Consider the following 15,519-nt stretch of genomic DNA (forward strand, 5'->3'; position numbering starts at 1 on the left):
AAGCCTCTTTGTTTATTCTAGGACAACGGTTTGTTCCGAGTGCTCTTGTGCATGCACGCTAGGAAAGTATAAAACGTGTATACAGACACGTAGAACTGGCTTTACGTGAAAGCGAACCAGGGGAAGGGGGAGCGCCTTTTCCAAGAGGGGCTTTGATGAGAAAGAATAAAGGAAGGAATGAAAAATAAGTATCTCATCTTGCGCGCTTTTATCAGAAAACGTGGGAGCTAAATTTGATCGAAACTCCTTTTAATTCTTTTTTCCATTTAAAGATGGAGGATAAATTTTGTGAAATTTTATCTCGAATATATTAGGTGTACTGAAAAGTAATGTCGTTTGGGCAGTTTTAAATACTTGTTTATCACTCATCAGCTCATTGATTTTCATCGATATGGCGTTGAAAATTTGCACACTAAATGGCAAAAGGCTGTTGATAACGAAGGCGATTACATAATTGATTGAAATTAGAAATTTATTAAAAATTTGTTTGAATTTAATGTAAAAGAAACGACATTACTTTCCAGTCTACCTAATAATATGAAGATTCTACAAAAATTTATTAAATTCATTTAATTTCACGTTTGTCTTCAAACCATTGAGTCTTTAACTCGCTAAAAAATCATTTTTGCTTTACGAAAATAACGTCAATATCCAACGCACAATGCATCTTTGCTTAATATTTCCTCTGGTACTCAAAGAGTTAAATACAGACCCAAGGGTTTGGGGGACGTAACGAGTTCCAGAAGGAGTCCAACCCCTACAAAATTAGCAACAATTCGATTGATCGCGTGTAAATTGCTCTAAATAATATCGGATCCAGGATCGATCCTGAAATCTTCAAAAATCCTGTTGGAAGGGGTTCTCCACTGGCTCAATTCGTTACACAGGACTCGTTCCACTCGCCCGGCGTCGCGACGGTCCTTCGTTAAATGAAACCAGCGGCGCAGGACAGAAAAGGAACGAAATGGCTTATCGACGCGTGTTCCAGAAAAAGAAAGAGGGAAAGAGAGAGAGAGAGAAAGAGTGGAATTCTCGTGGGATGCCAACCGCTTGCGTTGCTGAATTCAAACGCGATCGTCGGACCGATGGTTCGGCCGAAAGCCGATCTTCCTCTGATTGTGAGACGTTTCCTCGTTCGGCGTGGAGGAACGCAAGGAAAATAAAGCGGCAGTGGAAACCGTTTTCCCGCTAAATGAGATTCTGATACAGCGATCGGATCGCTGCGGCTCGGCGTCGGCGGGGCCCTGATAAGAAGCCGAAGGAACGGCGTGAGCTGGTAGAGGCTTGATTTATCGGAAATTAATATGCTACGCGACCGACGCCGTCGAAAACACCTTACCGCGTTCCCTGGATGAACGGAGCGGGGATGAGTGACGCTGTGCGAGAATTTAAAATAGACTTTCCAGAGCCGATAGCGCGCCTCTCGCTCCTCCGAGGCTTATCAGGCCTAAGAAGCTACTGTAACGAAGCACGGAATGGTTCGGCTGAAGCATATTAATGCTTCTCGCGAATCGAGCCGCAGGAACACCGGTTGCTGGATGAGAGCTAACTCTGGAGGGACGGAAGAGACTCTGAGCTGCGGAGATAGAGTCCCTGCTAGCACTGAGTGCCATGTCTCCGAGCAAAGCTCGAGAAATGAACGGAGTGTTAGCTGGAATGATCTTGACTTATGGTTATCGGGCTAACTCTGAAGGGATATTAACCCTGCAGTACCGTCGCCTGTTTCCGAAACGCGAGCACGCTGGAGGTATTATAACCTCTGTCACCTCCTGCCGGGTCATCCGTGATTGATGCAATTTTCTTGTATAATTAATGGAACATGTTATTTATAATTGGAACGATACGCGATGATCGAATAGCATGGGGCTCGACGCTCGTATATTTATTTATTTTATTGCTTCTAACCATAAATTGCTTATACATCGTACAACAGTTGTTTTACAATTTGTTTACATGTACTTATATTACGGTCTTTGAGAAAGCTATGAATAATTTTAAATCCTTTAACACTTCCGTTGCGGATGACGCACATATGCGTCCAAGTGAAAATATATGGTCGTTTTTATTATTTTGAAGTTTTAATTCTTTTTGTTCAGCAATCATATTATATATAAAATAAGTTACCACAAATATATGTTTTTGCAAAATAATCATATTAGCACCTTTACCTTATATAGTCACCTTTACCTCGTCGACAATCATTTTATTGACACTTCGAGCTCCAAAGAAATTAAACCTAAAGAAACATTAGGTATTGTAAATTTGCTGCGTGAAACCTAATGGTGATCGAAAGTCATCTCTCGAGTGCAAAGGGTTAACAGAAAACCCCGATCAATCAGAGCGCGCGGCTGTCTAGCGCGTAGCCTATTCTACTGCGGCTGTCTAGCGCGTGGCCTATTCTACTGCGGGCGGGTTTTCTGTCAATATCTTCTTAACGAAACCTCTGGCAACATTTTCGCTGAGGAAAATATTCTTTCAAATCACCCCCCGAACCACCTCTTTCAAGGACCTCCAACATTTTTGGAACACCCTGTAGATTTCGGAGAATAAATGACAACAAATTGTAGTAAATTTGTAGTCTTGTTATTAATGCAATAAATAACCTTACAAAATATTAACATCCGTCACTCGATTTTCAATCTCTCCAACACTTGCATGTGCGCGAAGTCTGTAAATTTTTTATTGTGCATGGAAACATGTTATTTATAATTGGTACAGAACTCGACGATTGAACAGCGTGAGGTTTAACACTCAGATTTTAATGAAACTTTGAATAATCTCTCGCATTACTTACTTATCGTCTTATGTTATTAATGAAATATATTATTTGTATTTGAAACAAAACTTTGAAGACAATGCCTTGTATTACTCATTTATTTTCAAACGTGATATCCATCCTTATTTAATTTGATCGAAAATCGATAAATTATTCACGTTTCATATTATTAAAAGATTTTAAATCACACATTCTCGTGCGACAGAAATCAAACGCATAATTATTGAAGGTTGCGTATTCCGATTTCAAGTGGTTTCTGTTTGTTTTAGGAGTTCCATGGAATAGCGACGCAACAATGATCAGGATGAAGTTTTTTCGACTTGTTCTGGCACTCCTAGGAGGCACCCATGTTCTGTGCGCGCAACCCTCAGCTTTGCCTACAGTGAGGAGCTTCGGTAAGCCACGTTTCGATTATTTAAACAATCCTGGATATTTATACAACATTTGATCAGCGCAAAAACGATTAATAGATCGCAAAACGAGGCGAGGAATTCTCATAGAGATGTGTCGTTCCGTGTATGTTTCTTAGAGAAGGATATTTGGAAGAGAAAGGAATTCAAGGTACACCGTAGGTCGTCTATCTCTAGGTTAGGAGAATTTCGAGGAGTATTTCCGCTTAGGACGTCTGTCTCCCGTCTGGGAGGATTTCGAGGACCCCATTCTCTCAGCTCGTCTGCTTCTAGGTTGGATGGAGATTTCTGGAGATCCAGGCTCCTTGTAGTTAGCTGTGAGCTTCCACTTCTCACGTTCATTCGGAGTGCCGCTCCGATCGTCTGCTTTTTTCTGTTCTGACACAGGAACGCTCTCCGACGGGCTTTCTTTCTTCTCTGAACTCGGCCTTTATCGTGCGAACTTGTTTCTTACGATTTATTATGCAGATCCAGAGATTTTCTTTTCTGAATCCATTACCATATCTACTTTCAATATCTATATTACTATATCTATTTTCAATATCGATCAATCTATCTATATTATTGTATCTATTTTCTATATCTTCTATATCTTCTTTCTTTTCTTTCGACTTATACCTAGTTACTATATTAATTTTCTATATATATATATCTTCTTTTATTATACAGATTATTATACAGATTTTTTATACAGATCTAGAGTTTTTTTTCTTAGTTCATTACTATATCTATATTACAATATCAATTTTCTATATACATATGTCCTATATCTATATATATTTCCTATATCTATCACTATATTACTATACACATCAGTTTTCCATGTCTTCTATATCTATTTTCCCTGCTTCGTATTTATTATGCAGACCTAAAGACAATCTTCTCAAACTCCATTACGTGTCAAACGCGAGCAAAATTTGATTCAAAAATAATTTCCTAGCGATTCAGACATTTATTCAATCCTCATTTGAATTGAATCCACCTTCATTTTAAAATGCATAGAAAACTCTTTCCGGTGAGCTTCAACAACTTTACATCGACAATAGAGCTTTAATCGCTTCGAGATCGCGTCAGGGTTGAATATCGGGCACGGATTCGTCGAGATCCATATTTTATCGCAGTCGGATTAAGACACGACACTCGGGAAGAGCCCGGAAGGCTCGCGCCCGATCCAACAACCACTGTTGGATACCGACGAAAGCGAACCGCGCTGGGTTTCTGTGCAATTAACGGCTATCCATCCGCGCTGTAATTATGAAGCCGCGGTAGGGCGATAATGAAATCTGTACAAGCAGTTCGCGTGGAACGGGGCGAATGTGCCAGTCAAGAAGACTGAAGAGTAACGCGTAACCATTGTAACAACGTAATTATACGACACTCGGTTTGACACGTGTCACGCTGCGCCACGGTTGCTTTGCGAGTAGCGTGCAACGCCGACGGAATGTCTGTCTTGTCATCGAATTCATTCTTCCCCATTTCGCGTTTCTTCCGCGTCTGTTCGAGGCCCCAACCGTGTACAGGGCGGACTAAAAGTTCCGTGCACTCGCGTTTTTCGTTAGACTCGTTAGACTCGTTTATCAAGGTATAGGTAGTACACGTTATTAAAAAATATAATTACTGTACTAGTACACGTAAATATATTATATATGCGTTATGTTTATTTTACTGTATATGTATATTTATAATATATAATATACATTACGAGTAATTGAAAAATATAATTACTGTATGGGTATGCATAAATATATTATATATTCATTATGTTTATTTTGTGTACTGTGTATGTTTATAATATTATGTCATCGTATAACTTCGTGTTGAAGTTTGTGTTAATATTTAATAAAAATACTACAGAAATTTTATAGTGGCTTTATAATGAGTACGTCAGAAATGTGGGAAAATTGTGTAAAACAAGAGAGATATCCTTTTCTTATAACACTCAAGCTTATGTTTCATATATTAATTTGAGTAGCAGGAGAATAAGTGGCATAAACTTAGGAGACAACCTAATATATAGTACACATATACATGTAGTCGTATAGTAACAGTTATATAATCAAGTGCAAACGACACGAAACCTTCTTCAACAGAATTAATTTATACAATTCCCAGTCTTTGGTCTTTAATAATAAACAGAATTACATTTCCATCCTGTTACTCGTTCAATGACTATAATTCATTCAAGAAAAATTAGCACATTTATTCAAACAGTAAAATGCAGTGTCCAACATTCTCAAATGTCATCAAACTCGTAATCGTTACTCTAACAAGTATCCAGCTTGGAATACCCTTAGAACGACCATCATTAGGGCATCATTAGGGCATCATTAGGTTATCGAAGCCCTTTCATCCCATCCACGTTTACTTGTTATCTCCTCGACTGGTCCATCTGCTCCATCTCTGTTCGCCTTGAGATCATCACTGGCCGCAGCTGGTCCAGCTCGCGCAGCATCGGCTCTCTATGCATGCTGTATCGTGTTTGTATCGGTCATGAATACTTAATCATCAGCGAGGGTTCTTGCAGCGAGCTAACGGAAACCAAACGGTGGAAAGTCCCTAAGCTTATTTTGAACGGCATGCAAACTGGTATCGCGTTGGCAGACGTGTCTGGCGCGATTAAATGGAGGAGGGCAAAGTGTTCTCGAGTGGCCAATCGACATTGCTTCAATTATTCTAGGTGTTCTAAGTGGCTCCATCGGCCAGGCATCGATTACACGACTAACAAGCACGGGCTTGCGTATAATCAACGGAGTTCCAAGACGATGATCCCAAACACTCCTCCTTTATTCTCGGCCGCATACGTGCGGAATAAGCGAGACAATGGCGGCAATTTCGTTTCTTCGCGGAGTATTCCGCTCGCGTTTACGCTCTCGTCCCGCGGCCAATGGGAACGAACGCGATCGATAGACCGCAGGTTCTGCATTGCTACTTCCATTAAATATGCTTTAATTCGCGCGATTTGGCGGTCGAGTCGCGCGTAATCGACCGTATCTCCGCATCGCGGGAATTTTATTTTATCACGCCCCGCGATCGCGTTCAATCGAGCCGTCGCCCACTGGGCCAGATTTCAATCGGAGCGTAACGAAAATAATTGATTAATTTAGACGAGAACGCGGACGAATACTCAACGAGCGAATGACTTATAACGTTTCTGCGCGTTCGGTTATTGTTTTCATTCTTCTGTCTTTCGTATCATTTCGGCGATATATGTACGTTTCTTAATTATGGTTTTATAGTCATTATTATTCTTTATTTAATTATTGTCGCATTTATATGCATAGAGTCAATCCTGTAAATATTCGTATCCTTTATGTCTGTTGAAGAAGTTTCGCTAAATTGAATAATAGGTTTGATATCAGAGAATGAATTTTTCATTACAAATATATATATATATATATATATACGAATAAATTTATACATGGAAACGTCAAACTTACCATTTAATTTAAACTTTCTTCGATAGACATAGAGGGTACGAATATTTATGGGACAATTTAATAATATTTAATAATTAAGCTGATCTTCAGGCTGTTTTTATTGTTTTGCTATCTCAAATAGTATCTTTTTTTCACACTAGATCCGGCATTTTCAATATGGCAGATCTAGAATATTTCGAGTCAAAAATATTGATCACTAAATATACAAACGTTATAAAATGTGATCTGAAGAAGCCTAACGAAATAATTCCCTAACAAAGTTCCCCAATCGATAATTCCACTATACTATTCAACGACTAAATTAACATAGTTCAATTTAAAATATACTAATTTAAAAATAAATTCCAGACCGATTTTCCTTTCCCTTCCACATCCTTATTTCATTCCATACGTTCGAACCGCAGATATTTCTCCTCGACGATAATATTCGTTTAACAAACCGTCAATTTTTCTTAGCACTTGGACGTGTCGCGGAGAACCATCGTTCTCGTTGGATCCTCGTCTTCGACCGATGGGAGGAAATACGACAACCGTAATGCGGCTCGCCGGCCATGATACATGGAAACTTCGCGATTGATAGTTATATCACACGGGCACGGGTCTTTGCTTGGAAAAATGATATTACCTCGCGAAGTACCGGCAATTTATCGAGTAGTATTCCGCGGGAACCGGGAACGTTATAACTATAGGGCGAAACAAGACGCGAAAGAGCTTTCGCGAGCGTTCGCGGCAGAATGGAGAACGCGATAAATTCGATTCGATATTCGTCATCGGGCTTAATGGGCGAAATTTCGCGGCGTGTTTCGAGCTTCCGTTTTATTGAAAACCGATATTATCGATGGATGGACTCCGACGGACAGTCTAGACCGTTCCTCTCGATGCCATTTGTACCTAACACCGAGGTTCTGTTTGGTCCTCGTGTCGTCTAGTTCTTCGAGCGCCATTTATCGCTTGATTAAGTTCGAGAACAAAATTCAATTGCTCAGCCATTCGCAGCTCTCACGGCTTCTTCAGACACGGCGGAAAGTAGTCCACGGAACTGCGCCGACTGAATCGCTGCCTACATGTTTAACTCTCCTTTGATTCCCTGAGAGCTCGTTCAAATGCAAACGTCACCGGCACGAGAGCCATTGAATTTCTTATTTGCAGGAGCATTTGTTTCGAGCTATTCGAGCTCCTTAATGTCGACCACAATTAACACTTTTCGTACGGTTGTGTTTCTTCGCAGAGAGAGGGTAATTTATTAGTGAGTGGATGAGGGTGAGTTATTAGTGAATTGCTTGCAATATTTCGGAATAAAAGAAGTTTAGAATTTTAGAATTCAAGAACATTGCTTGTAACATTTCAGAATAAAAGAAGTTCTGAATTTTAAAATTGAAAAAGTTGTTTAATTATATAATTCTTTATGGGATATTCCAAGACAGTGTACATATGTACATTTGCAGCACAGATTTGGCAATATTAATTAATTTGTCTTTCTATATCATTCTTAAATAAAACGGTGCACTTCCTTCCCTGTGCCCTTTCGTTTTGTTTTGCTGCTAGTTCAAGTAGAAGAGAAATGTCTAGCAATAAGTCTAAGTGGTTTCTTATTTCGAGATATGATAGCAGTCTGAGCGCAATTTTCTCGCATTGCTATGGTCAGAGTGGTAGTGACAAAAAACAGTTAGAAAACAAATCTTAACCACAAAGTTTTATTGAAATACATATATTCCAAAAGTTCCTTTATTACAGTGACAATGCTTAGGATATCTTTCCTACGGAAACTCAAAACTCTTAATTCAGCAATTCTAAAATTCATAGTTCTAAATTTCCATCTCGTTTCTGCCAACAGAGTAACCTCGTATAATAACAGACTTCAGACCGAATAACCCGTATGTAGGTCATCCATGCCATTCGATTTTTAATAAAACTTGAACCGTTAAAAAATGACACCACGAAAATTTAGGAACCACGTTGTTCGCTTTTTTTTTGTGCCAAAGCTCCAAAAAATAATCTGGTGAACAATGGCATCGTCTCTATAAATGCAGCACGGTATTTTGATATCATATGTGGCGCGATTCTCGCGTTGATTCCGCGTGCGTAACTTCCATAAATAATTGGAATGACTGGCAAAATATATTCAACTGTGCAACAATGTTATTTCCACGTTTCCATAAAAACTAGCTAGATTCCTACGAAGCGAATATTTTTTTCGCCCATTTTATCGAAGAAATTGTTCGTGATTTAAAAAAACTGATCCACTGAATTTTTCAACTCGTATTTCCGGTCTTGATTTCACTTCGAATATTACGTTAACCGTACAGAGAATTACAACGTTATGGTTCGAGTGATTCTTACGCATAATAACGGATAATTTTACTTCGGGACTTTGGAACTGAGTTGTTCCATGATAATCGTGTTAACAGGATTTGAAGTTTCGCTCACGCTGCGCACGACACTGTTGCCTTTTCGCAGATCATGTTGTTTATCCTACTTAGCTTATTCGTCTATTCCACGCGTAAGGTCGCCTCCTAATCCTTTCATTCCCTGAACTCTGTAATTTTATTTTACTTAATAAAGGCGATGTTTCTTAATTATTGTTTAAAATTTTACAAGCTCGCAGTTTTCGTTCAACTATGATTATGATATGCGTGTAGAATCTACAACAAATTTTAGATTTGAATCAGCTATTAGTACAGTGTAGTACTCTACTAGGAAAGTATTTGAGCAAAGCGGCAAGGTGCTCTATTTTGGCCTTTTTGAGAAAAATTAATTTAAAAAGTATGACATTGACATTTCTGCAAATTCAATTCCTGTATTTATACAGGAATCGTTTCGTTTGATTCGTTTCGTTTGAACCTCAATAGGTTAAATTTTACAAACAATTGTTGATCCGGCTAAGAGTGAAGTTCGTTAATTTTCGAGATTTTTAAAATCTGTTTCTTCCCGATTCTTTAGAATCGTTTGTATCCGCCGGAACCGCTTTTCTTTTCGTTTGTACCTCAATAGCTTAAATTTTACAAGGAATTGTTGATACTGTTGAATTATAAAATTTAAACTATTGAGATACAAACGAAACGAAAAGCGGTACAAACTGGTACAAACGATTCTAAAGAATCGGGGAAAACCGATTTCAAAAATCTCGATGTCGGGTGCTGACCATTTTTTGAATTTTTTTTAATTATTAATTGGTGGAGGTACAAACGAAACTATCGAAGGTACAATCAGGTACTAACGGAATACTATCGTTTTCTATAAAAGGAAATTAATTTTTGATAAGTCGGGTGCCAAGTTCACATAGCTATGCCAGAAAGGCGAGAAAATATTGTAAAATGATACAGGTTACTATTTTTTTACAATACCTACGTTTCACATATTAATTCGTGAACCGACCTAATACGTCAGGTATTATCAGTAGTGTTTCTCGACTTACCCCAGCCATTTTCACTGAATAACTCCGTGATCGTTCTTGTTATCAACGACTGGAATTATTCCAAGCTAAGGGATCGCAAGACGGGAATCTCTCCGCGAGACCTTGTTGCGCGTAACTTTTTGTCGAAACGGGCGTCGGTCGGGACAATCTCGTTAGAAAGCGGCTCTTGGCGGAACAATAGTTTCGACCAGTAAGCCCGGACGGTGTTTTAATCTGAAAGAACCCCGGGTACGCCCCTGATTGCATTGCATAGTAATCTTAGTTTTTACCGTGTCTCGAGATTGGTGGAGGGGCTGTTCTACGGTCGGTACACCCTGCGCAGGGGTGATATTGGGGTCACGCTGTTCCGCGACCCGCATTATACACGCCGTCACGTATAATCCCGACGAGAATAAGAACACGATACGGATCCGATGGGAAAGGAGGAAAGGGAAATCTCGAAGTAATATTTGAAGGCAGCTTCGTTCTTTGCGTTTGATCAATCGCGCGGGCTGATCGTGGCAAAGAGGCACAGGCTCTTATCGAGCGATCCGGGACGAGGGAAGTCTCATCCAGATCCGCTGGCCACCATTTTACTCGGATAACGAGCGAGGAATAGAAATAGTGGATGAGATTCTTCTGTTGAACGTAGAGAACACTGGTTTAGAGGAAAGACGGGATAAGTGCAAGACGGAATCGACTGGATAAGTGGAATGTTTGGGTCTAGATTTTCTTGCATTTATCTAGTCTTTACTCTATTCGGTTTACGTCGACAGACGAGGGTGGATAACGCAGACAAGCATAGTTTGCTTATTTAACACATTAACTGCCATACTAATACTCTTGAAAATTTCTACTGTGATTACATTTTGGTTAGAGACTATTGAAAATTGCACGATCGAACATTTATTTTGGTATTTATTTTTGTAACTTCATCGAGATCAAAGTATTTCATTTAAATTCATTTTTTGTTTACATTTCAGAATTAATTTTTCTAATTCTACAGTGAAAGGCACTGTCATCCATACGCAGGTGACAAGGATTTTCACTATATGCATCAATTCTAAAGCTGAGGTGTTGAAGAAAATCAGTCTGAGTATTGATGAATTTTAAAACCAAATGAACCTCGCAAGAATGAGTTTCATCGCAAATGTCAAATTACATAATTCCTAATTCTGTAAAAATGAAATTTTAACCTCGTACAATATACTTAACCTATCCTCAATCTTTAGTCCTTAATCCTACATCCTTAATGTGTTAAAACTGAGCGAATGTTTCAAGTGTCTCGTCTCGTATACGATGTACCTGTCCTCGATAATTTTCCACGAGCGTCGGAAAACCATTCTGTCGATGTCATTTGGCATATCGCGAAGCACCGGCCCGGGGATCCATGTACGCGAGCTAATAAACCTGAAGTGTTTTTTAGAACATGTTTTCGTGACCGAGATCACGAGAGTGGCACGAAAATGTGTCGCCTCTGACGGCGGCGCGACACTTGTAAGCGAAAATTGAAGTGCACCCGGCGAGCTCAAGTTGCGAAACTCGTTAACTTTATCCCGTTCTCGGGCCGGCGAAACGCGACGAACGGAATTCCCGTTCGAAATTCTACTTCTGTTATAAATTTTATCACTCTCCGTCCCGGCCATGGCACCCCGTCGAATTAATGGTTATTTTATTCATACGAGGCGGTCCAGCTCCCTTTTGTTCCGCCTGTATTTCGTACTCCGATTGTCCGCGACAGAAATTCGTGATTAATCGCTTCGGTTCTTATCTACGGCCGGAACGATTCGAACGATGACCGAAAAACCGGCGTAATTTCTTTCGTTCAATTCTCGCTACGGTTTCGTTCGTTATCCGCTTGCAAAATACGTCATAAATAACGCTTATATCCGCAAGAAGTATATTAGCAGGTCTCGTAAAGAGTATCATTAACTGTCCCAGCGGAAATCAAGTTATTTCGATCCTGTTATCTCTATTTGCTATTCCTCTCATCGTAAAAATACCTACGCGAACTTACTGGTCATTAATAGAGAGCATAATACTGCAAAATACGACGTCATACAAAGTTTAATTGTATAATGCAGCAAGACACGACGTAATACTACGTATTGCAGTAAAATTCGGCGAAATACAGTAGTTTGATGGCAGTTTGGTAATATAAAAGCGAGAGATTGGAGAAAGTGGACTCGTCAGTAAGGCTACCAAGCAGACCTGTGCCTGGGTGCTTGAACACTGGTCGAGAGAGGCTTATACATGTTAGGTGGAAGCGATCACTTGTGAGGAACGCGCGTACGCGACGTGTCCCTCTAGCGGTGAGAACAGAAAGTGCCACCACAATATAATCCAAACTATTCCAACAAAATAGAGTATTACATCGCAAAATACGCAATACTCCTGCATCATGCAGCATTATCCATACTCTAATAGCATAACTCAGATAATTCACTGATAGTGGATTAACTCCTATCCAAGTCAATACTGAAGAAAATTATTTCAGGAAATACAATACACTTGAAAATTACAAAATACAACAAAAGTGAGAATAAAACTGATATCTAAGTGAATTTGTTTCTTCCTTTATTTATTTAAATTGCTTTGGCTCCTAGTTAAAATAAATTTCAAATAAAATACGTGAAAGCGTTGGGAGCTTCTGATAACTCAATAAAAATATAATTCGGAGTGCAAACAGTTAACAATCAAACTAGTTAAACTAATCAAACCAGTGAATGATCTACACTGTAACACAGACCCATTAAATTCCAAACAGGGATCGATCCCATTGGGAAGACGTAAAATCACTGAAAGGCGGTGGTTGCAGCGACAAAGGGTGGCTAAATAAACACAGATTAAATGCGTCGTATTTCGGGTAACGTGGCGAACGCAGACGCAATTAGCTGGGAAAGTTTGATGGCCGAGAATGTGAGAAAAGGGGGAATCAACTCAACGGCCAGATCGGGAGATGGCCAGAGGCAGGGTGTAGGCTAATGCATAAACAATGCGCCGTTTATCCGCGTTGGGGATGCAACCCCAATGAATAATAAACTACCCTACAGACACGTGGATATATAGAGCGGGTCTGGTACGGAGCAGGGCGCTCGTGGTGCGAGGATTATCGACGAAAAAGTGCCGTCGCTCGTGCACGATGACCCCACGGGAGTGTGAATATTATTGCTTTCAAGATTCCACCCTCCTACACGCGCCATTTAGGCTATGGGGATCGATGCGTCTTATCGACGGGTTCGATGGGACGAGAGGTCTGCGTGGCGACGCAGGAAGCTCTGGCCAATAACGCGAATAGGGTGTAATACTTTTATTGGACGTTATTGCTAGAATGAGGGTTTCATGTATTCATTACACAAGCCAATATAGTAAATACATCCTAAACATAACAAAAAGGTATATATACTTAAGCAAAATAGAAATGATAATATTTATTTATTCATTGTCGTTTTCAATTTTTATCTCTGAATCTAAACGTTTCATGAATAAACTGTAAATACAAAAAAGTTTCGTTTTGTCACACCCCATAAGCTGATATTTTTTTTAAATACAGTCAAAGTGTTAATGAGAAAATTTTCAATTATAATTAATTTCCTTGCCTAGAAGAAACCTTTGGAATAATATTTATTAACACGAAAACAATTGCATAATAATTAATTGACTACGTGCTAATTAACGAAGGTGCGTCACGTTCAGACGTTCCTGATGTAAATGCGGCTCCCGCAGGCTACAATCGCCCCTTTATATTTTCCACCGTTGTCAGCAATTCACAATGCACTTTACATTTAGACGAACCCCAGAGGAAACAGTCCAGTAGCTTATCCGAGAGCCTTGGAGGAAACATTTCTGACGTTGGATAATATAACGCGAGAAACAGAGATTTGATTAAAAATGACGCGAAATGAAAATAATTGTAAAAATGGTTTCCGAGGAATTCCAGCACTTTCGGTAAGCGTCACGTCGATAGGATAGGAGAAGCCGATAAGAAGTCTCTTGTGAGCGAATCTCACGACAAAACATTTGGAGATCCTCAGGGATAAGCCGTTCTTCCATGCCTTTTCATTGAGTTCTCCAGATCCTACTGAATCATTGCTGAATCCTGCAAAGAATTGACTTTATGGTAAATTGTTGAGTTGACTGCGTATAGGACGAATTATAAATAAGATTGAATGCTGTAGAGATACTATTTGTCAACAGAATAAATATAAATGGTTGTTAAGGAGACCTTGAAAAAATCTATTCTTTTAAACGAAAATATGTCTAAGATTGCACTTAAATTACAAATTTTATATAATTAATCTTCTGACTCTTAATGACACCGTGTTTATTAATTCAGATACATCTCAGCCTGGATAATATCCACCTGCCATTGAAATATCAAAAGGAACGTTGAATCTTATTATAGGAGATTTTATCGTCGCAGAAATAATTAAATGTATCCAATACACCGATCACACCGTAACTTTGTCTTACGTTAAACGAAGACGGGTTCATCTTGGTTCTTAAAAGGATTCCTTTATATTTCTTCCGGTCCTCCGATTCGCTGAAACGCCCCTACTGTTTCTTCTACACTGTCGATTATAATAAAAACAATTTTTTTCCCCCCGAAGAAATAATTCACCTGAAGGTAAACTCGTCAGGTAACGCGTCAGGTCCTCGGGGCTTTCGATTCGAAGTAAACGATACGGTAGACTTTCGTAAAATTCTTATAATACACCAGAGTTTTATTGCGATTCTCCCACATTTCGTAGAATATTCGTAAAATATGAATAAAGTTTGTTGGAGTTTATTTAGATTGTTTTAATTTCACATGAAGTCGCTTCTGTGTCAAATTTCCGGACAACAATGTGTTAATATATATCATACAGGGTGTTCTAGAATTTCTTTAAGAAGCGGAATTGGGAGTAAGGGTAGCTGAAACGATTCTGAACACCAATTTCCTTTGCAAAAATGTTGAATGATGTTTCGTTTTCGAATTATTAACGAAAAACCACGGACCAATCACAGCGCCGGAGGCTGGCTCGGGTCACGACGTTCGGGTCAGCCATTGGACGCCAGCCATTGAGCCAGCCTCTCACAGCTGAGCGCGCGCTACTCGTGCGCTGCGATTGGTCGACTGTTTTTCGTTAATAACTCAAAAATTAAGCGACATCCAACATTTCTACAAAGGAAACTTTGCTTCGGAATCGTCTCAGCTACCTTTTACCCCAAATCCAGTTCTTAATTCCGGGTCACCCTGTATATAGCGATAGATTATCAGTATTAAAAGACGCGGAACCGCGAGAGCCTACTTTATTTACGAAGTTTTATAGAATTCATTATAGCGTTGAATCGCGTGCGGCTGGTTGAAGCCCGAACGGTTTAATTGCACGCGGCGACGGAATTATGGGAATAAGTCGGCGCGCGACGCGTAACGCGGATAATTAAAATGGTCCGCGGGAGGGGGTAGGGGTAGGGGGGGACCGCGCTTAAATTTTCGGCGACTCCAATTTCGACCCTTTC

At 39.6% G+C, this 15,519-nt stretch overlaps 1 protein-coding gene across 2 annotated transcripts in view; it reads left to right on the plus strand.

Moving 5' to 3' along the window:
• The window catches only part of LOC128892904 (zwei Ig domain protein zig-8-like), a 242,943-nt gene that overhangs the window by 17,604 nt on the left and 209,820 nt on the right, over positions 1–15,519 (plus strand). For both annotated transcript variants that reach the window (XM_054153542.1, XM_054153543.1), the window contains exon 2: positions 3,046–3,171. In XM_054153542.1, coding sequence (XP_054009517.1) covers positions 3,072–3,171 — 100 coding nt within the window. In that variant the 5' untranslated portion in view covers positions 3,046–3,071. The remainder of the gene's footprint in view (positions 1–3,045; positions 3,172–15,519) is intronic.

The sequence above is a fragment of the Hylaeus anthracinus genome, unplaced genomic scaffold (genome assembly GCF_026225885.1).
Source record: "Hylaeus anthracinus isolate JK02 unplaced genomic scaffold, UHH_iyHylAnth1.0_haploid 2, whole genome shotgun sequence".
Taxonomy (NCBI): Eukaryota; Metazoa; Arthropoda; class Insecta; order Hymenoptera; family Colletidae; genus Hylaeus; species Hylaeus anthracinus.